General features: G+C 55.8%; 1 protein-coding gene, 1 long non-coding RNA gene and 1 other non-coding gene across 15 annotated transcripts; 1 reads left to right on the top strand and 2 right to left on the bottom strand.

The window, feature by feature from the left end:
- The first annotated feature begins 502 nt into the window (after positions 1-502).
- LOC140611488 (small nucleolar RNA U13) lies at positions 503-602 on the top strand. Its single transcript, XR_012012642.1, has one exon. It is a non-coding gene; the product is annotated as a small nucleolar RNA U13 (small nucleolar RNA).
- Positions 603-1196: 594 nt separating this feature from the next.
- Positions 1197-19820, bottom strand: ZNF358 (zinc finger protein 358). 13 transcript variants are annotated; one of them, XM_072787409.1, is made up of 8 exons: positions 19664-19820; positions 17502-18075; positions 16003-16109; positions 15816-15916; positions 15449-15561; positions 15247-15356; positions 3250-3358; positions 1197-3012 (listed from the first exon to the last, which is right to left on the bottom strand). In XM_072787409.1, the coding sequence occupies exons 1-8, from the start codon at positions 19676-19678 to the stop codon at positions 1274-1276; spliced, it is 2868 nt and encodes a 955-aa protein (XP_072643510.1). In that variant the 5' UTR covers positions 19679-19820; the 3' UTR covers positions 1197-1273. The 13 variants fall into 13 exon arrangements, with proteins under 13 accessions (XP_072643510.1, XP_072643513.1, XP_072643512.1 ...); XM_072787412.1 differs by lacking the exons at positions 15247-15356; positions 15449-15561; positions 15816-15916; ... (1 more) ...; positions 17502-18075; positions 19664-19820 and adding an exon at positions 5970-6136; XM_072787411.1 differs by lacking the exons at positions 15247-15356; positions 15449-15561; positions 15816-15916; ... (1 more) ...; positions 17502-18075; positions 19664-19820 and adding an exon at positions 5737-5894.
- LOC140610893 (uncharacterized) lies at positions 13381-14775 on the bottom strand. Its single transcript, XR_012012334.1, has 2 exons — positions 14674-14775; positions 13381-14245 (listed from the first exon to the last, which is right to left on the bottom strand). It is a non-coding gene; the product is annotated as an uncharacterized lncRNA (long non-coding RNA).
- Positions 19821-20707: the final 887 nt, after the last annotated feature.

Genomic DNA, 20707 nt, shown 5'->3' with positions numbered 1-20707 from the left:
AAGAAAAAAAGAAAAAAAGAACCCAGGCTCTGAGGTCCAGTTTGGACTAAATCCAGGCCCTGCCAACTGCCACTTCTACGTCTTCCAAAGAGTCCCTTAAACTCCATGTGCCTGTTTACTCATTTGCAAAATGGGGATACTTAGTCATAGTTACCTGCTTCATAGAGCTGTTGAATTAAATGAGAAAACACCAGAGCCTAAAATGCAAGAGCACTGCACGAGGCTGGCAAACAGTACTGACAATTAAAGTAGTGCTGTTGGGATTATGGAATCCTTTCTCAGGAAAGCGGTCCCCTCACGTAAATCAGAAGTCTTGATCTAAAATGCCTGGGTGGCTCAGCGGTTGTTTGCCTTTGGCTCAGGGCATGATTCTGGGGTCCTGGGATTGAGTCCTGCATCAGGCTCCCTCTGGGGGACCTGTGGGGAGCCTGCTTCTCCCTCTGCCTCTGTCTCTTATGAATAAATAAAATAAATAAAATCGTAAAAAGAAAAAAAAGTCTTGATCCTTTTGCGGATCATGAGCGTGATGAGTATTCATGCTGTTGTGTGAGATTCGTCTCTTCCAAACCTTGCTATGTCCTTTGCACATTACCTGTCTGATGGGGGTGTTGGGGATACAAGTCTTGTTATGCTTCTCTTATATGAACTATACCTTGTAACTGCTTCTGAAACGTTCCTGAATTTGACATCTGTGACTTCTGTGAAGGCGATGCTTATCTTGCTCCCGGCTGGGACCCCAGCAATCAACAGATTTTTGTTGAACACATCAATGAGCAACTTCTTCTGTCCAGCACCGTGCCTATAACCTGGGCTGAGAGGAGCAAGGCTATGGGAGCAGATGGGGTAGGTCTGCCTGCAGGGTCCCCTATCAGCCTCCATTATCAGCCTACTAGACTGTCGACATGCCAGAAATTTCACCACTTGGAAAGCCAAAGGGAAGAGATCCTGCTCAGACCACCTGCAGGGAAAGACTGTCCTAGACTAGGCTGGCCAGGCCTGGGGGAGCAGAGGGGTGACTGCTGGGAGGGATCTGTGTGAGAGCTTGTGGGGGAACTAGGAAGCCTGGAGGATTGAGGGGGGAGCCAGGAGATCGGGGTTCCAGCTATGGCAGGCACAGGCCACACCCTCCCATCTCCTGAGGAAGGGGCCATGCATCAGGGGAAAAAGAGAAACAGGCAAACCACACGACACAGAGCCAGGAGGCAGTGGGAGGATTTTACTAAACTGCATGACACACAACTTCCCCAGGCCCCCGTGAGTGTCGGCGTCCACTTCAGCCATCCGGCCCCAGCAGTGCCCCTTGCTCCTGCACCCACTCGGGACTCTCGCCAGTAGGGAGCACTGGGCTGGCAGTGTCATGGGCGGGAGAGCAGGGCTCAGGGTGAGACTCGGGGTTGGGGTTGGGGCTGGGCACTGGATCCTGCTCAGGGCCGGCCACAAGGTCAGGATTGGCGCTGTGACCAGGCTTAGGGTCAGAAGACTTAACAGACTCAGGGGTGGGGGTGGATTCAGAGCCGGAGACAGCTCTGGGGCTGGGATTAGGGAGGGAGCCCAGCACCGAGCCAGGGTCAGAGCCAAGGCCAGAGCTGGGGCCAGGGCTGAGGCCCAGGCCAGAGCCGAGAACGGACACGGCCTCAGGACCCAGGAGGGAGACCTGCCCTGGCCTCAACATCGAGGCAGGGCTGAGGTCTAGGCCTGCGGCGGCAGCTGCAGCAGCGGCGGCGGCGGCGGCTGCCGCTGCGCCCTCGTGCACCCGCTTGTGCTTGGTGAGGCTGGAGGCTTGGCCAAAGGCCTTGCCGCAGAGCTGGCAGCGGTAGGGGCGCTCCCCGGAATGCACGTGCAGGTGCTGCAGCAGCGCCGAGCTCTGCCCGAAGGCCTTGGAGCAGTGGGGGCAGGCGTACGGCCGCTCGCCCGTGTGGATGCGCAGGTGGTGCTGCAAGTTGGAGCTCTGGCCGAAGGCCTTGCCGCAGTGGGGACAGCGGTACGGGCGCTCGGCCGTGTGCGTGCGCTGGTGCTGCAGCAGCGCCGAGCTCTGGCCGAAGGCCTTGCCGCACTGCGGGCACGGGTAGGGCCGCTCGCCCGTGTGCGTGCGCAGGTGCTTCAGCAGCGCGGAGCCCTGCCCGAAGCCCTTGGCGCACACGGGGCACTTGTGGGGCCGCGGGCCGCCGTGCGTGCGCAGGTGCTGCGCCAGCAGCGAGCCGTGACCGAAGGCCTTGCCGCACACCGGGCAGTGGTGCGGCTTCTCGCCGCTGTGGCTGCTGCGGTGCTTGAGCAGCGTGGAGCGCCAGCCGAACGCTTTGCCGCAGGCGGCGCACTGGTAGGGCCGCGCGCCCGTGTGGATGCCGCGGTGCTGGGCCAGCGTGGCGCCGTGGCTGAACGACTTGCCGCAGTCGGGGCAGCGGTAGGGCTTCTCGCCGCTGTGGGTGCGGCGGTGCTGGCTCAGCCCCGAGCTGCGGCGGAAGGCTCGCCCGCAGTCGGGGCAGGAGAAGGGCCGGGGAGGGCTGGCAGGGGCCGGGAGCACCGCGGGGCTGGGGGTCAGGACCTCGGGAGTGGCAGTGAGGCCGGACGAGAGGGGGTCCAGGTCTGGGGATTCGGTGGGGCTGAGGGGCTCGTTGTTAGGGTCAAGAACCAAGGGGACAGGGCCGATGACGTCTGGATCGAGGTCGAAACTTGAAGACATGGGGTCGAGATCTTGGGGATCCGAGTCTCGAGTGGCTGAGATGGAGCTCGGAGCTTCCGCATCGGGGTCAGCGTCAGGGTCCAGATCTTCAGAGACAGGCTCCAGATCTTCATAGCTGGGGTCCACGTCTTCAGAGACAGTGTTGAGGTCTTCTGGGTCAGGCTCTGGGTCTTCACAAACTGGGTCCAGCTCTTCAGGGTTGGGGTCCAGGTCCTCTGAGTCGGAGTCGAGCTCTTCATAAGTGGGCCTCGGGCCCTTGTGGCCTGGGTTCCTGACCAGGACCGAGCGCCGCATCCCTGGTGTGGAGGTGCTGGCTGCTTCTGGGGCAGGATCTGCAGGGTGAGGACAGAGGGTGGGTGGAGGCAGGTTCTGGAAGACAGGGGGCCTCTTTCAGAGTCTGGGCAGGGAAGTGAGAGGGGGCCGTGCCATGCCCCAGAACCCACTCCGGGATCCTTCTCTTGTCTCAGATTGCGGGGAGACTTGTGGTGCACTCCAGCCAGGACAGGGAGAAGAGGGACCCTGGTGGGACACGGAGCGGGGATGGGGGGAAGCTTCCCTTCTCAGCACACCTGGATGGAAGTCAGGGGACCCAGCACTAGAGGTCTCTAGTACCCAGCTCCAGGGCTCTGCCCCTCTCTCCATCTTGGGCTCCTCCTCCTCTGGTGCGAAGCTTGGGTCCTGTGGAGGAGACAGAGTCCAGGGTTCCTACCCCCTTGACTGGTGATCCCTCAGGGGGAAGAGGGTGAGTGCCTCGGTCCTAAGTACATGACCTAAATTCCATTCCCATAGTTGGGGGTGACATATCTGGGAGTTCCTAGTACCAAGGGCAACCTCTGGCTTATCTTGTGGAGAGGAAGCATCCTGAGCTCTGAAGTTGGTATCTGGGGGATGAGTGGGGGGCAAACAACACCTGGTAATTCCCTTGCATCACTGGGGGAGGGCAGGTGAACCTCTAGCCTGTTTGCTGGGGAAGAGGCCACGTAAATGCCAGACCTCACATTTCAGGGTTGGGAGTGACTGTCAAAACACTTGTGTATCCAAATGCCAGTTCCTAAAGCTAGAGGGATTGAGGGAATATGGTGGGACACATTGGGGTACAGGGAGGCCCATAGACCCCGTAGCCAGGGGAGCAGGGACAGGTGTTATACCTGTTTGCCCACCTGCATAGCAGATCCTGAATTCTAACTCCTGGGGGAGGGAGAGGGCAAAATAATACTTGGGGCCCCTCTTAGGTTACTGGCGGGGCTCCTGGGTCATCTCCTAGGAAAGGGAGATTCCTGATCCCAAGGCTGAGGTATGGGGATGGGTGTCAGGATACTTTAGTTCCCTCCTAGAGAAAAGATCCAGAATTCCAGCCTCATGCCTGGATGTTGGAAGCCAGGTGGACAAACAATAGCTGGGAGCCCTTCTGGGGAGCAAAAGGAGCTCAGGATTACCTGATGGGGAGGTGATGCCTCGAGCTATCCACCCCAAGGCTGGGGGTGAGGAGCAGACAGATCTGTCCCAGGGGGGAGGGACATCTCCAACCACAACCCCACAGCTGGAAGTGGCTAAGCAAATGGAGAGGGTGGAGTTCTTAGATCACCTCCTGGACCCAGACACCACATTTGGAGGGTGAGGGGGAACAATGCCTGGGTCCCTTCCTGGGTTCCTGGGGGCCAGGGACGCCTTTAGATTGCCTTCTGAGAAGTGGCCTTGCAAATTCCCACCTCTTAGCTGAAGACGGGGGTAGGTGGATCCCTGGATCACCTCCTGGGAAAGGGCTTCCAGAACTCTGGGCCCCAAGACTGGAGAGTGAGGGGAACAATACCTGGGCTCCAGGGGGCCAGAGGGAACCCCTGGATCCCCCTCCTGAGGAAGGGCCTCCTGAACTCCCGACCTCAGGCTGGAGGGTGGGGACAACAATACTTCGGGGGTCTTCCAGGGTTCCTGGGATGGAGGGGGTCTGGATCGCCTCCAGGGGAGGGGGCGTCCTGAGCTCCCGCCCCCCCCCAGCTGAGGGGTGCCCCCCACCTCCCGCAACACCTCCCGATTTCAGGCGCCCAGCTCGGGCTGGGCCCTCCCCCCGGGGACGCGGCGGCGGAAAGGGCGCGCTAGGCCCGCGGGCCGCGGGGGGCCCCCTCGCCCTCCCCTCCCGCCCGCGACCCCGCTCTCCGGGGCCGGGCGGGCGGCGCGCGGGCGGGGGCTGGCGTGGGGGGAGCGGCGGACAGAGGTCGCCCCGGGCCGCGCCCCGCGCCCGCCCCCGCCGCCGCCCGGCCCCGGCCCCCGCCCGCCCGGCCCGCTCGCGGGGACACTCACCCGGCGCCCCTCGCCCCTGCCCGGCCCGCCGCGCCCCCGGGGCCCGCAGGAAGCCCCCCGCCCGCCAGCCCCGCCGGCGGCCCCCTCGGCCCAGCGGCCCCGCCAGGCGCTCCCGAGGAGCGAGAGGGGCCGGCCGAGGGCCGCAGCGGGAGCTGCTGGGACTTGTAGTTCGCCCGCGCCCGCCGCGGCCGTCGCCATCGCTGCCCCCGCCCCCCGGGCCGGCCTTTGTCCCGGCCCGGCCGCCCCGCTCGCCGCCGCGCCTTTGTCTGCGCCCGGGCGCCCGGCCCGCCGCGCCTCGCCCTCCCTCTCGGGCCGCCTCCGCCCCTCCGCCCCTCCGGCCGCGTCCCGCTGTCTCTGCCGCCCTCCCCGCCTCGGCCTCTCGGCCTCAGTTGCTGTCACTTTTCCCGCCTCTGCCCCTGCGTCTCCGTCTCTGTCCCTGCCTCTGGCTCGAATCTTTGTTCGGAAAGACCAGACCTTCTGTGTCGCTGGCCGTGCACATCCGCAAAGCCACGGCTCCGAGAAGCCCTGCAGTTTGCAAAGTTGTTAATCTTTGCTCAGCCCGGCGGCTCCCTGTAAGACGCCCCAAGGAAAGGGTTGGGAGCCGCGTCCCTGAGTGTTCTCCTCCTCCTCCTCCTACCGGGCTGGTGGGTCACTCACTGCTGTCACTGGTGGACTGCCTGTGTCTGCTGCCCACCGGAGTGACGATCTCTGGAGAGGCCTAGGCCACACAGCTGGGCAGGACTCTGGGCAGACTTTACCTGGAGACCCAGATCCCCGCAAAGAGGGAGCGAACACCAGCCCCGGCAGCTGGCAGCTGGGCCCTGATGTTCTTCACTGAGCATAAACACTGGTCACAGAGTATAAACAATGATCACACAAGGCCGCTCTGTGACCACGTCTGAACCAAGCGAGAGACAAGGACACTCTGCAACCACAGAAACGAATACACGCCCTCGTCTCCCGGACTGACACAACTGCTACTGCTTCTTACCAATGACAGCTCCGCGTCCATCCTCCCACTTCTGAGATAAAAATCATCCAAATAGGGAGGCCTGGGTGGCTCAGCAGTTGAGCACCTGCCTTCGGCTCAGGTCGTGATCCTGAAGTCCCGGGATCAAGTCCCACATCAGGCGCCTTGCAGGGAGCCTGCTTCTCCCTCTGCCTATGTCTCTGCCTCCCTCTCTGTGTCTCTGATGAATAAATAAAAATATTTTTTAAAAAAATCATCCAAATACCCAGTCACCAGTCTGTTCCCTGCTTCCCAACAGCACCAACCTAGAATTGCTTCTTCTCTTTGTAATTCTCTTTAAAACTACCCAGCACATGCCTGAATCCTATGTGGTGCCCACCTGTCCTCCAACAGCCTCTTATGGAGGCACCCACGCTTCCTGGCCTATGATCTTCCCTGCTGGACCAAGCTAAAAAACTTTTTTTTTTTTTTTTTACTTACAGGTATATTTCTGATGGTCTTTGGTGAATTCTGACACCACCTACCCTTGAATACAGCCTCAAGCAAATTAGGCCTCCAGGTCTTTTCCCTTTTCTTTCCTGAACCTTCTAGATCTGTACCGAACTCGAGGTCTGAAACTGGCTTTCCACCTTTCTGTGGAAAAGCCCACGGCAGATCTGAGAGATCTGAAACTGAAATTGGATTATGTCACTGGTTCCTCATCTTACCACCTCCTGGAAGATTCCATAGTAAATAATACTTGTAATGACAGCTGTTTTTTTCTGTCTGCTATCTTTTTTTTTTTTTTTAAGATTTATTTATTATTTTAGAGGGTGGGGAGGGCAGAGACAGAGAGACTCTCAAGCGGACTCCCCACTGAGCACAGAGCCCTACTCAGGGCTCAATGTGGGGTTCCATCTCATGACCCGGGCTGAAATAAAGGGTCAGATGCTTCATCGACTGAGCCACCCAGGCACCCCTGTCTGCTAAGTAGCTCTATCAGCACCTTGCTTTCCCTCTGTGGATTCTTCCCCACTACTCCAATCTAACACAGCCCCCCAGTATCACTCAATCACTAAATTGACCACTCAGAGAATCCCATCTCCTGGCCACAACCATTAGGTTGGAGGATATGACATTGGAGGGTCTCGTTCTTCCTCCGGGATTAGAAACTGTAGATAGGACCTCATCCTACCTGCAGTTCCCCCCACCCCAGATGTCAGGAAGAACAGTCTACAGATTGAAGCCAATCTATACCAGGATGTACGGGTGAGAGTTGAAGAGAAAGTTCTGTCTATATTGGCTGAGCTCCTGGATATAGCCATACCTGAAGCCAGAAGCCCTCATTCTTTCCAATACCATGAGCCAACAAATTTCCTGGGCATTGAGTTGGTTTTAGTGGGTATCTGTTCCTTGAATCCATGATAGTCTTGACTAATTTAGAATTAGTACCTGGAAAGGGAAGGATATTGAGGGAACTACCTAAAATGTGGAATTGGTGGAGCAAAGGTGAGGTAGAGGGACGGGGCCACCGCAGACAAGATATTCACTATAAACTGAATGGGACTCCCTAGATTTATTGCCGTGCATACAATCTGCCCTGAGAAGAGAAACAAGAAATTCCTGTTATGTGGAAGAAAAATAAGCTGATTGAAATCTTGCCTATTTGGGAGTGCCTGGGTGGCTCTGTTGGTTAAAGTTAAGCATCCACTCTTGGTTTCAGCTCAGGTCATGATCTCAGGGTCCTGAGATTGAACCCTACTTCAGGCTCCATGCTCAGCATGGAGTCTGCTTATCTCTCTCCCTCTGCTCCTCCCCTGCTTCCTCTCTCCTCTCTCCCTAGAATAAATAAAATCCTTAAAAAAAAAATCTTGCTTATTTTATTTTGGGACTCTAGTCACATGTCTCTTGAGAAAACTATTTGAGAAAAATATCAGGGTGTTGAAATATGTGGGTGCCTTCACAAAGCCTCCAGCAGGGTCTCCTTAGACGCCGCCAGCTGCCTCTATACACTTCTTGCAGCAGAGACTAGCATCCCCTTGATTTTGTGAGACTGCCAGAGTTGAATTCTCGGCCCCAAGCTAGAGGAGGAAATTAGTAATAACGTGGAAGATAAGACTGGGATTATAGGAGAACCAGGGGCCACTCGATGCCTCAGGCTATTTTGCAACACTGAGCACTCCCGGTCTATAAACGTGCAATTACCCTCCTTTGGGAAGTGCCTATTAGATATCTTTCCACCCTCCGCGTTGTAACCTGGGGCAATATAGATGCTAAGGGGAGAGGCAGACGCTGGTCTGTTGCTAGGAGACAGGGTCCGGCAAGGTTGGGCTCCAGGCTCAAACATCGTGGTAGGGCTTGGGGAACCAAGTCACCCAGGGGTGGGCCTGTGAGCTGGGCCATCCAATCATAGCATTCTATCCGCCTGGGCACAGTGATTGGCTCGGGGCTGGGCATGTGACTCAAATGTCCTTTAAATTCCAACAAGAGGGGATGCCTGGGTGGCTCAGTGGTTGACCCTCTGCCTTTGGCTCAGATCATGATCCCGGGGTCCTGAGATCAAGTCCCACACCGGGCTCCCCGCAGGGAGCCTCCTTCTCCCTCTGCCTCTCTCTGTGTCTCTCATGAATAAATAAAATATTTAACAAAAAAAATTCCAAAAGAGGAGTTGAGGGCAAGACCTCCCCTCTTTCTTTAAGGCTTTAATCTAGAGGTTGTTAGCATCCTCTTTTGCCACCATTTAGAGGGATAATAGGATTGCGAGGTGACGGGGAGCTTCTGGATTTTCTTATTTCTAAATTGTAAAAAACAAATTTATCCAAATAAATTTGAAGGTTTAATTGGCTTTATTAGATAATTCATGAGGGACGCTCGGGTGGTTCAGTTGGTTAAGCAGCTGCCTTCAGCTCAGGTCATGATCCCAGGGTCCTGGGATCAATCAAGTCCCACTTTCAGCTTCCTGCTCAGCAGGCAGCCTGCTTCTCCCCCTCTCTCTGCTCTCTCTCCACCACCACCCCTTGTTCTCTAATAAAATCTTTTTAAAAATTATTTATTTATTCATGTGAGACACAGAGAGAAGGGGGCAGAGACACAGGCAGAGGGAGAAGCAGGCTCCTTGCAGGGAGCCCTATGTGGGACTTGATCCCAGGACCCTGGGATCACGACCCAAGCCGAAGGCAGATGCTCAACTACTGAGCCACCAAGGCGTCCCTCTAATAAAATCTTAAAAAGATTCATGAATTGGGCAGCATCCCTTCTAACACATAGAGGGACACTCCAAGGAGTTGTACAATGTGGAAGGTTTTTATAGGAAGGGGGTTAGGGAAAGAAAGTTATAAGCCAAAGGATTGTTACAGTCACTTGCCCTTAGGGGAAGGCAGGGGGGATTTTATTAAATCGATTGCCTCACCTTTTGTCCCTGGTGAAGGTCCATGCTACAGATTACCTTTGTGCTTATCAAAAAATTCCCAATTGGTAATTAAGACTTAACATTTCTGGGGCAGCTCCAGTGGCCCAGCAGCTTAGTGTTGCCTTCAGCCTGGGGTGTGATCCTGGAGACCCGGGATCGAGTCCCACGTCGGGCTCTTGCATGGAGCCTGCTTCTCCTTCTGCCTGTGTCTCTGCCTCTCTCTTTCTGTCTCTCATGAATAAATAAAATCTTAAAAAAAAAAAAAAGACATTTCTGGGGGTGGTTGAAACAGCGATAAGGTTAGGTATTAACCCCTGGTTTGGTGACTTAGCCTGGCCCAGGTTACACCATTTTGGGCTTGTGGTTTCCTTTCCAACAAAGTCAATAAAATTCCTTTCTACTTGAGCTAGACCAAACTGGGTTTCTGTCACTTGCAACAAAAATGACTAAGATGTTAAAAAAATATATGGGTACTGCAGCCGTCTTCACGCTGCAGCCAAATGCTAGGCCCTGTTCTAAGAATGGTATGTGCATATTTTATTTAAATCTTGTACCCATTTTATGAAGAACTATGGCCAACCCACTTGACACACGAGGAAAGTGAGGAGTACAACATGACATCATTGCTGAGGGATAGAAAGACAGCGAAGTGGCAGGTCTGAATTCTGCTGCTCCGTGATGCACTATTTTTCTTTTTTTAATAATAATAAATTTATTTTTTATTGGTGTTCAATTTGCCAACATACAGAATAACACCCAGTGCTCATCCCGTCAAGTGCCCCCCTCAGTGCTGCACTATTTTTCTTTAAAAATTAATCCGTTCTCCCATGTTCAATCCTACCTACTGTATTTATCTTATTTTATAAACCTTTTGGGGTTTGTAGTTGATAAGAAATGCTTTTTTGGCGTGGGGAAGGGTGAATGGAATATACAGAGGGAGAAACATAAATCCATAAAACATGTCCCAAATCATGATGAAGCATCTTTCTACACTGAAAATATTTCTAGTAAAGCTCCCGTTCTTTCCTGGCTACCCATCCCGGGGTTAGTCAGTTCCATTTTTAGAAAATGCTTCAATTTGTATGGAAATCTGCCTCCTTGTAACTCTTACCCATTATCTTTCATCTGGTGTCTGGGTTGCTTTAAACCATTCCAAGAACCACGCAGAAGCACAAACAATCGTGCAACCAGAGCTACATGGAAATGAACACCGATATAAGCTTTCTGAGCTTCCTGGCAGGCAAGGCATGAAGGAAAAACCCTTTTTTAAAAGAAGATTTTAGGGTAGGCCTGGTGGTGCAGCAGTTTAGCGCTGCCTGCAGCCCGGGGTGTGATCCTGGAGACCCGGGATCGAGTCCCACTTCGGGCTTCCTGCATGGAGCCTGCTTCTCCCTCTGCCTGTGTCTCTGCCTCTCTCTCGCTCTCTCTGAATGAATAAATAAATAAATCTTTAAAAAATAAAAAAAGATTTTGTTTATTCATGAGAGACACAGAGAGAGAGGCAGAGACACAGACAGAGGGAGAGGCAGACTCCTTGCGGGGAGCCCAATGTAGGACTCGATCCTGGGTCCCCAGGATCACACCCTGGGCCAAAGGCGGCACTAAACCGCTGAGCCACTCCGGCTGCCCAGAAAAACCTTTTTGTTAGTAGTCATCTGGTCAACAGACCAGTTTCATCAGGAGAGCCTGATTTTGTCCTGGGGATAATTGCAGGATGGGTTTATTGCCGTAGTTCTCAACCAGGGCCACTGTTTTCTCTGCACCACCACCCCCATCACCCCTACCCAGGGGACATTTGGCAATGCCTGGAGATATTTTTGGTTGTCACCATTGGCTGGGCTAAAAGGAGAATGCTACTGGCCTGTGGTGGATAGAGGTCAGGGATGATGCTGAACATCCTACAACACACATAAGGGCCTCTGACAAGATTGATCCCATCGAAAATGTCAATAGTACGGGGTTGAGAAATCCTGGTTTATCATGAGGCAATTCAGAAGTGTGTCATGTACATCTTTAGCGGAAGCAAACACGAGGGGTCCTCTGCGGCTAGAAGATACTTACATAGATACTATGAGTGCACCCAAAGGGCCATCTTACTGTGGGACCCAAAGCTGGACTCCTGTTCTGTGGAGATGACAACCAGGCTCTACAGAATTGCTGCCCATGGGGAAAATACTCCTGGCCAGGCTTGAGCTTGGCTCTTAGTGGCTCATTGGATTGGAGGTCTTGGTCTTTGAAGGTCTGACTACAGGGTCAGGGAGCCATGTTCATTCCCCGAAACCAGATTCTCTACAGCCTACAGAAGCGGACCCTGGGCATGGCCACCAAGGCTCATTTTATCCTAGACAGACCCAATCTCACCACACCCCAGACCTTGGGGGGGGGGGGGGGGAGCGCTGTCCAAGGTACCATGGTAGGATTGTCAAACCTTGTCCCTGATGGGCTTCAGGGCTCCACTCCCTCTTCCTCCTTTCCAACCTTTTCTTTTTTTTTGAAATAAATTTTTATTTATTTATGATAGTCACACACAGAGAGAGAGAGGCAGAGACACAGGCAGAGGGAGAAGCACGCTCCATGCACCGGGAGCCCGATGTGGGATTCGATCCTGGGTCTCCAGGATCGCGCCCTGGGCCAAAGGCAGGCGCCAAACCGCTGCGCCACCCAGGGATCCCCTTTTCTTTCTTTCTTTCTTTCTTTCTTTCTTTCTTTCTTTCTTTCTTTCTTTCTTTCTTTCTTTCTTTCTTTCTTTCTTTCTTTCTTCCCAGGGATCCCCTTTTCTTTCTTTCTTTCTTTCTTTCTTTCTTTCTTTCTTTCTTTCTTTCTTTCTTTCTTTCTTCCTTCCTTCCTTCCTTCCTTCCTTCCTTCCTTCCTTCCTTTCTTTCCTTTCTTTCCTTTCTTTCCTTCCTTCCTTCCTTCCTTCCTTCCTTCCTTCCTTCCTTCCTTTCTTAAGATTTTTTTTATTTATTCATGAGAGAGAGGGGGTGGGTGGGTAGAGACAAGCAGAGGGGGAAGCAGGCCCCATGCAAGGAGCCCAAGGTGGGACTCGATCCCGGGACCTCAGGACCATGCCCTGGACCAAAGGTAGGTGCTAAACCGCTGAGCCACCCAGGGATTCCCCCCCTCTTTTTAAAGATTCTATTTACCACTCATGAAAGACAGAGAGAGAGAGAGAGGCAGAGACACAGGCAGAGAGAGAAGCAGGCTCCATGAAGGGAGCCCAATATGGGACCCGATCCCGGAACCCTGGGACCACGCCCTGGGTGGAAGGCAGACGCCCAACCGTTGAGCCACCCAGGCAGGCGTCCCTTTTCCAACCTTTTCATTTCATCCCTGGCTGGACATCTACTCCCTTGAACTTGATCATATCTGATGGCTTTTATTGATTCGTCCCTGGACCCAGCTCTGACCTGGAGACCGGTTACCCACGCAGCAAGTAAACTGCTGACCTTCCGATCTTCACCCATAATGGTGGAGAGATTTCTGGGTCACTCTCAGCTTCTCCACCCCTTCAGTCTCCCTCCTCTGAGCCCTCCCCCGACTCTCTCAACGATAGAAAGCTCCTTCCCATACCCTCGTCTTCCTCTTTCCTCCATACGTTCATGTTCAGAAGGGAAGTGCTCTTCCTCCTTGACCCCCAGCCACACACACCAGGTGTGTACATTTCTCATTTATAACATTCATTTCCACCTTACAGATGAGGCTCAGGGGGGTTAAGTGACTTGCCCGAGACTACTGTCCAGGACAGAGGAGTTAAGATTTGGACTCTGTCCATTCAGCCTGTGTTCTCAGCCCTTCACCACATTGCCCTGTTCAACATTCCACTCCCTCCACATCATTCGTATTTGTTGGTGCACCTGAACACCTCACATTGAGTCCAATCACCAGGCCTTTGCACAAGCTGGGATGGCCTCCTCGCCCAGAGTGGGGCGATCTTCTGGGTCCAAGGAGTGTCCGTTCAGGGTTGTTTGATGGAATCACTCTCTCCTGCACAGCTCCCATCCCACCAAGCATCCTCTTTCATGGCTGACTGATGGGGAGGGGTGGGAGGTTGTCAAAGCAGTGTTTATTGCTGACTAGGGCATGGGTAGGTAGGGGTCTGGGGGGCCCGAGGGTCTATGTTCCCAGCCCCACAGCCCCAGGGGTGAGGGGAGCCCAGAGGCACATGGCTGTCCTGAAGATTGACCAATCTCAACACTGCTGGGCCCTGGAACTTGGAGACAAACTCATCCTCGTATTGGGTTGAGAAGAAGCGCTGTCCACCCAGCGGGGGCTCAATGTGGCCATACTTGCACTGTGAAGTCAGGGCGGGCAGCCCGGCAAGACAGCTTGGAGCTTGGCTGGCCTACCTGGGCCCACCCCATATGACCCATACATCGTCCCCCCCATAGGATCCTGGGAGCACAAAGGCTGATGATTGGGTTCTGAGGATGTGGGCTGTTTGGAGCCTAGTTTGGGCTGACCCAGGAGCTGGATGAGAAGCTGGAGAGAAACCCGGGACACCCGGCAGGACCTCAGGACCGCGGTGACCCTAGGCAACGCGGAGCTAACCCTCAGCTGGGGGTATAATAACTGTGGCTGGTGATACGAAGAAGCTGACCCTGACCCTGACATTAAGATGACCCTGTGCCCGGGGTCACCCTCGAGAGACCCTGAGCGGACTTCACACTAATTCTGGGCCTGAGGAGATGGTATTATCATCCTGAGATAAAGCTGCACTGATGTGGGGGGTCACCGGGTCAGGGAGATACCCCTCCCCCGCCCTCACCCGCTGTAGCATGTCCTCAGTCACGGAGGCCGGAGCTGTTCTGTGAGGCTTCAGCATCTTCTGGTTCGTGGTTAAAAAATCTGTTTCTGGAGATTTGGGTGGGGGTAGTCGAGCTGAGGGGCTGAGGGAGGAGAGGCACGGCCCCTGGGCGGGAGCGCGCGAGATTAGGGATGGGGTAGGACTTGGCGAAGCCAGAGCCCGCGCTGAAGTTGGCGGGGAGGATGGAGGAGGAGGCGGGGAGGAGGGAGGGGCCGGGGGCGTGGCAAGCACCGGCTGGAGGGCGGGGCCGGGGCCGGGGGGCGGGGCCAGAGCCTGACGGAAAAGCGGGGCTTAGAGTCGGGACTGGGCCGGGGGTGATGCCTCGGTGGAGGTGGGGGGATAGGGGGGAGTCAAGTCCTCGAAGGGGCGGGTCGTCCAGGGGCAGAGTTGCGATCGCGGCCCACCGCGCGGGATCTCGCTCTTCAGGAGGCGGAGCCAGGGTCGGGCAGTGGGCGGGGCGAAGCCGGCCGGGGCGGGGCTAGAGCTGCGCCGGGAACCCCCCCCCCCCCGCCCCTCCCCTGCAACCCGCGCACTGTAGGTGCCCTGGGGCAGGCTGCTCTGCAGCAAGTGGAGACTGGGCGCCTTCTGCGACTTCTGTGCCTTCTCGGGGGGGCAATAGTCCGAGCCCATGGAGGAACTGCCCGAGCAGCGAGGAGTCCCCGAGGCACACGTGGCTCTTCAGTTTATCGTGAGGCACGTGGCGGCTGGGTGGCTTGGTCACCGGCAGCTGTAGGACCACGTGGCATGTGGGGAGCTCCCGGGGTCTCCCAAAACCCGGGGAGGGGGGAGAGAAGAGGCCAGCGCCCTGCGGCTTTGGATAGTTCACACCCTCTCTGGGGCCCACATGGCTGGCGCTGGGAGCAGGCTATGTATCTCATTTTGCAGACAGAGCCACTGAGGCTCCGAGTGGTTGAGTGCCTTAACCCTAGACCGGCAGATAGATCCGGGAGATCCCCCCCGCCCCCCCCCCCCCACACGTGTCAAGCTCAGTCTCACCTCAAGGCCTTTGCACTTGCTATTGGTACTGCCCGGGAAACCCTTTTACCTGGTGAGCCTAAGCCTGGGCCTGGGGGGTGGGGGGTGTCTCCCTCCCCCTTCCTGCTGACCTGGCCATGGAAGGAGTGCATGGAGGTGGTGAGGCTGCCCGGGCCAGGGCACCAGTTTCCTTCCAGGATGTGCGATGCTGGAGTCTGGTCATGGTGAAGAACAAAATGCTCTGCCAGGGGCAGAGCAGGTGCTGAGCAGACCTGGGAGGCCACTGTGGGGAAGGGGGCAGGGGGAGGGTGGTGGGACGGGCAGTAGGCTCACCTCGCTCTCGGGCATAGAAGTGTTCAGCCTTGGTGGTCCTGTCACGGAACAGGCCATCTCCAGGACAAATATTCACATGGTAGATGTGGGCTGTGGCCTGAGCCTTGTCATACCTGCAGATAAGAGGGGATGGGATTCATCTGATCTGGGCCCTTGCAACTCGGAGGAAATGGGAGAGGGGCAGACTTCCCAAAGGCCAAGCCGTGGGGTGCTAATGGTGGGTGACTTGACCCAGTAGAGAGCCTTGCTGGTAGGGGATGGAGGTCTCAGACGTAAAGTACTGGCCCTAGAGCCTTGGGCAGCACACTCCACATGTCACTGAGAGCCCTTTACCCTGTCCTGGTAAAAGGCCACCATCCCTTTTTACCTGTCTGGGGGCAGACCCTGAGGCCTGTAGGCTTGTTTCTGCTCTGAACACATGGGCCCATAGCCAATCTTGAAGTCTCCCAGTTCCACGCTGGAAGAGGCCTGGGGGTGGACAGAGGTGGAAAGGGCAACACCAGCCAGCCCCTCCTGCTGCCCTCCCCAGCAGCACCAGCCCCGCCTCGATTTACCCTCTTACACATCAAGGCAGGTGGGCTCGGCAGAGCCTGGAAGTGTCTCTGGTAGGAGGTCCCATTGTCCTGTCTCCTGTGGTCCCACCTGAGGGGGTTCAGGCCCCCTGAGGAGGAACAAGAGTGAGCAGAAAAGGACACTGAGCCCCTGCAGCCTCAGGCCCACTGGGATGCAACTCCCTGCCTGGAAAGGGGAGCTGGGCCGCCCTGACTAGCCTCGCCTGAGGGCTGTGTGGAAAACACCAAAAATAGGGGCTCCTGGGTGGCTCAATGGGTTAAGCATCTGCCTTTGGCTCGGATCATGATCCCAGGGATCTGGGATCAAGCCCCACATGAGGCTCCCTGCTCCTCGGGGAGTTGGCTTCTCCCTCTCCCTTGGCCCTCCACCCCACTCATGTGTATGCATCCTCTTTCAAATAAATAAAGAAAATCTTTAAAAAAATAAAAAAAAACACCAAAAATAATACAAAGGATGATACAAGAATAGCTACCAAGTATTGAACTAGGAATCTAGGGTAAGCGCTTCAAGCCTCATCTGCAGGGTTCATCTTATTCTCTCCACTTTACAGCCTCAGAGAAGCCAAATGACTTGCCAGAAGTCACGAAAATTCAAAACCAGAACCGAGTCAAACCCAGATCTGACAATCCCTAAGTCCAGCTTGGAGGGACTCTGAACTAGTGACGTCCACCAGCAGTCCCTTAGAGTCACAGAATTGGAAAATCCAACAAGTGGCAGCTACTCTTTTTTTTTTTTTTTTTTTTTTTTTGAGTGCTCACTCTATGCCAGGTGCATCATGCACTCTGGGCTCTTTTGGCTTCACCAGCTCCTATGAAGTGGGGTGCTATTGTTGCACCCATTTTGCAGATGAGGAAAATCCAGGCTTGGAGAGGTCGACTTGCTCAGAGTCACGTATCTACTAGGGTGGCAGGGCTGGGGTGGGGGTGACTTAGATTTGTCTGATTCCAAACCACCATTCATGGCTTCTGCCCATGGCACAGGCCCTTGAGAAAAATTCAGGAGCTTATGCCATTCCATGGATATAGAAACCGAGGCTCAGGGAGGTTCCAGGTTTTCTTGGGCTCGGTACTATTGACATTTGGGGCCGGATAATCCTGGACTAGGGGGAGCTGTCCTGTGCACGGTAGGACGTTTAGCAGCATCCTCGGCCTCCATTCACTCCCTGCTAGTGGCACCCCTTGACAACCAAAGCGATCTCCAGGGGCACCTGGGTGGCTCAGTGGTTGAGCATCTGCCTTTGACTCAGGCTGTGATTCCGGGGTCCCGGGTTAGTGTCCGGGCATACGGCTCCCCACAGGGAGCCCGCTTCTCCCTCTGCCTGTGTCTCTGCCTCTCTCATGAATAAATAAATAAAATCTTAAGAGAAAAACAAACAATCTCCAGATCTAGCCACGCGTCCCCTGGGGGAGGGCGCGGAGTCCCCCCCCCCCCCCCCAACCACTGGGCTGGCACGTCGCGCCGGCGGCCGGGGCGCGCTCACCGAGGTGGCAGCAGGGCGCGCGGGGCTGCGGGCACGGGGCGCGGAGCGCGTAGAAGTCCTGGTGGGTGGTGGGCGGGATGCGCAGCTTGGCCGGGTCGCCGGGCGCCACCGAGTCGCGGTCGAAGATGAGACGCGCGCCGTGGATCTGCTCGCGGGCGCGCGCCGGCGCCTCGGGCCACCCGAAGTCGGCGCGCATGGTGGAGGCGCCGGTGCGGACGCGCGCGGACTCGTGCACGCGCAGGCCGCTGCCCTGCAGGGCGGGGGTGCGCTCCCGCGTCTCGGGGCGCGTGCACGGCGGCGGGGGCGCGAACGCGCAGTGCGTCTCGGACCGGAGCTCGGCGCCCCGCGAGCGCGCGTCCCGGGGCAAGAGGGACCCTCGCGGCGGCTGCTGGCACCGCGGCGCGCCGGTGACGCCCGGGTGGGCCGGGAAGTCCCGATGCGACGTGGATTGCATGGCGCCCGCGTGCAGCCGCGGGTCGGGCCCCAGTGCAAAGTGCGAGGCCTTGAGGAAGGCCCGCCGGGACAGCGGGCAGGGCAGCGGGGCGACCGCGGCCATCGCGGGACAGGGCGCCACCTGCGAGGGGCGGAGATCCGGGAGTGAGCCAGGGCCCGGCCGCCCGAGGACAATGCTGCCTTTGACCCCTTGCAGTGTGCCAGGCGCGGGGCACTCGGCGGAGGGCCGGGGACGCCGTACAAAGCAGGCGCAGCCCCGGTGCCTGCCCCCCGCCCCGGGAAAAGCAGGCGTATCATCATTCATTTGACGCTTACTGTGTGCCCCCTGGGAGGGGGGACCGTCAGATAACGAAACGGACCGAGATCCGTGCCCTCGCGGGGTTCATAATGGGGCGTGGAGGTAACAGACAACACTGAATAAGTGCACACCCATAAATTGCAGAGTTAGGAGAAGGGGCTAAGTGCTGCGGGTAAAAGCATGACACAGGGTAGGAGGATGGGGGGTGAGGGTGGGAGGGGTGCCGGTTTAAATGGGATGGTGTCACTGAGATGAGGAGCAAAGAGCTGTGAAGGGGGGGAGAGGAGCTTCTGGGTGCCTGAGGGAACAACATTCCAGGCAGAAGGAACAGCAGGTGCAAAGGCCCCTCTCGAGGCCACTACAAAATGAGCATCAGGAAGGGCTGGGACATGGGACACCCGGGTGGCTCAGTGGTTGAGCATCTGCCTTTGGCTCAGGGCATGATCCCCGGGGTCCTGGGGTCGAGACCCCCACCGGGCTCCCTGCAGGGAGCCTGCTTCTCCCTCTGCCTGTGTCACTGCCTCTCTCTGTGTGTCTCTCATGAACAAATAAAATCTTAAAAAAAAAAAAAGGGCCGAGAGAATTAACCATTGTTTTTTAGTTTGTCTGCTACAGGAGCCCCCTCTCCTCACCCTCACTTAGGGGTCAAGGCCATGGCTCTCCCCTCTATGTCTGCTCAGTCCTGGCCACTGTCCCATCTCTGCCACACACTTCCTCATGGGCCCTCCTGCCCTCTGCAGTTGTTCTCCTGGATCTCTTCCAGTCCTCAAACTGTCTGAGGCTGAGACACCTCTCGCTGCACTTCGCTCCAGCTCCCGGCTGCCAGCAGCCTGCTTAGCTGACTGGGCCTTTCTTGCCTTTGGTCAGAGCAGAGGAGTCTCTCCTCCCAGCGCCTCAGAGACCAGCCCCTAGGGTGCCACCAGCAACCCGGGAGCCGGCCCAGCCCTGCCCGGACCCCATCAGCTCACAACTAGCTCATGTTGACCTCTTTAGAAAACAGGCATCAAGCATTTTAACAACACCACAGTTTTTCAGCACCTGTGTTTGCTTTTTTGATCACTTTGGCACCTAAAATAGTTGAGCAGGGGCAGTCCAGGTGGCTCAGCGGTTTAGTGCCGCCTTCAGCCCAGGGCCTCACCCTGGAGACCCGGGATCAAGTCCCACATCAGGCTCACATCAGGCTCCCTGCATGGAGCCTGCTTCTCCCTCTGCCTGTGTCTCTGCCTCTCTCTCTCTCTCTGTGTGTCTCTCATAAATAAAATTTAAAAAAAAATAGTTGAGCATTGAGAAGTCCTCAAATAGTTTATGGAGAATCTGACAACTGAAGTTACTAGCTAGGTCACCTTGGAATAAGTGATTGGGCTCCTGTGAACTTCAGCTTCCATAGCAGGGATGAGCACATGCTACTTACCTCAAGGGGTGGCATGGGGACTTATGAGTCCTAGAAAATGCGCTTGGCCTCTGGCCTGACCCTGAGACTCCTTCTGTCCCCAGTCTCCCAGAGGATGCTCACATGTTCCTTCCAAGGCTGTGTCCCGCTGTGGTCCAGAACTGCCCATTGTGACCAAAGAGCTGTCCTCAGATGGTGCTGTCACAATGGTCCCCAGCAATCCTGAGGGCGGCTGGGAGGAAGATCTGGAGGGAGGCCAGGGGATCCTGCCTCCTGAGAGCTCAGGAGAGCTTGGCAAGTGACTAGACTTCCCCGAGCCTCAGTTTTGTCATCTAGGAAATGGGGCTGAGAATGGCAACCACTTCAGAAAGCAGCATTGAGGGGAAGCCGGGTGGCTCAGGGGTTTAGCGTTGCCTTCAGTCCAGGGCCTGATCCTCGAGTCGTGGGATCAAGTGCTGGGATCAAGTCCCACATCGGGCTCCCCGCAGGGAGCCTGCTTCTCCCTCTGCCTGTGTCTCTGCCTCTCTGTGTCTCTCATGAATAAATAAATAAAATTAAAAAAAATAAAGCAGCAGTGAGGATTTGAGGCCATAGGCTGCTGGTGTTCATTATTATCATTTTCCAAAGTTTTCCTGCTTGTCTGCTCCCTCACATTTCCCCACACAGTACTAGCCAGTGTCTTTGGTCTTTGGGTCACTACAATGATTAATGTCATTCTAAGGCTCACAGATCTCCAAGGTACCTTTTTTTTTTTTTTTTTTTTTTAGAGTTTATTTATTAATGAGAGACACAGAGAGAGACAGACATTGGCAGAGGGAGAAGCAGGCTCCCTGCAGGGGGCCTGATGTGGAACTCGATCCCAGGACCCCGGGATCACGACCTGAGCTGAAGGCAGTTGCTTAACCACTGAGCCACCCAGGTGCCACAAGGATCTTCATTTTTATCAGAAAGTCTCAGGAATGAAGTAAGAATAAAGCTGCCATTGGTAAAAAGAACAGCAGTCAGACTATCCAGGAAAACTGTATGTCCAGTTGCTGCTGTGGTTTGGACAGTGCTCATGTTTTG

The sequence above is a fragment of the Canis lupus genome, chromosome 19 (assembly GCF_048164855.1).
Source record: "Canis lupus baileyi chromosome 19, mCanLup2.hap1, whole genome shotgun sequence".
Lineage (NCBI taxonomy): Eukaryota > Metazoa > Chordata > Mammalia > Carnivora > Canidae > Canis > Canis lupus.
The sequence above is the reverse complement of the archived record's forward strand: the minus strand, read 5'-3'. Positions and strand labels throughout refer to the sequence as shown.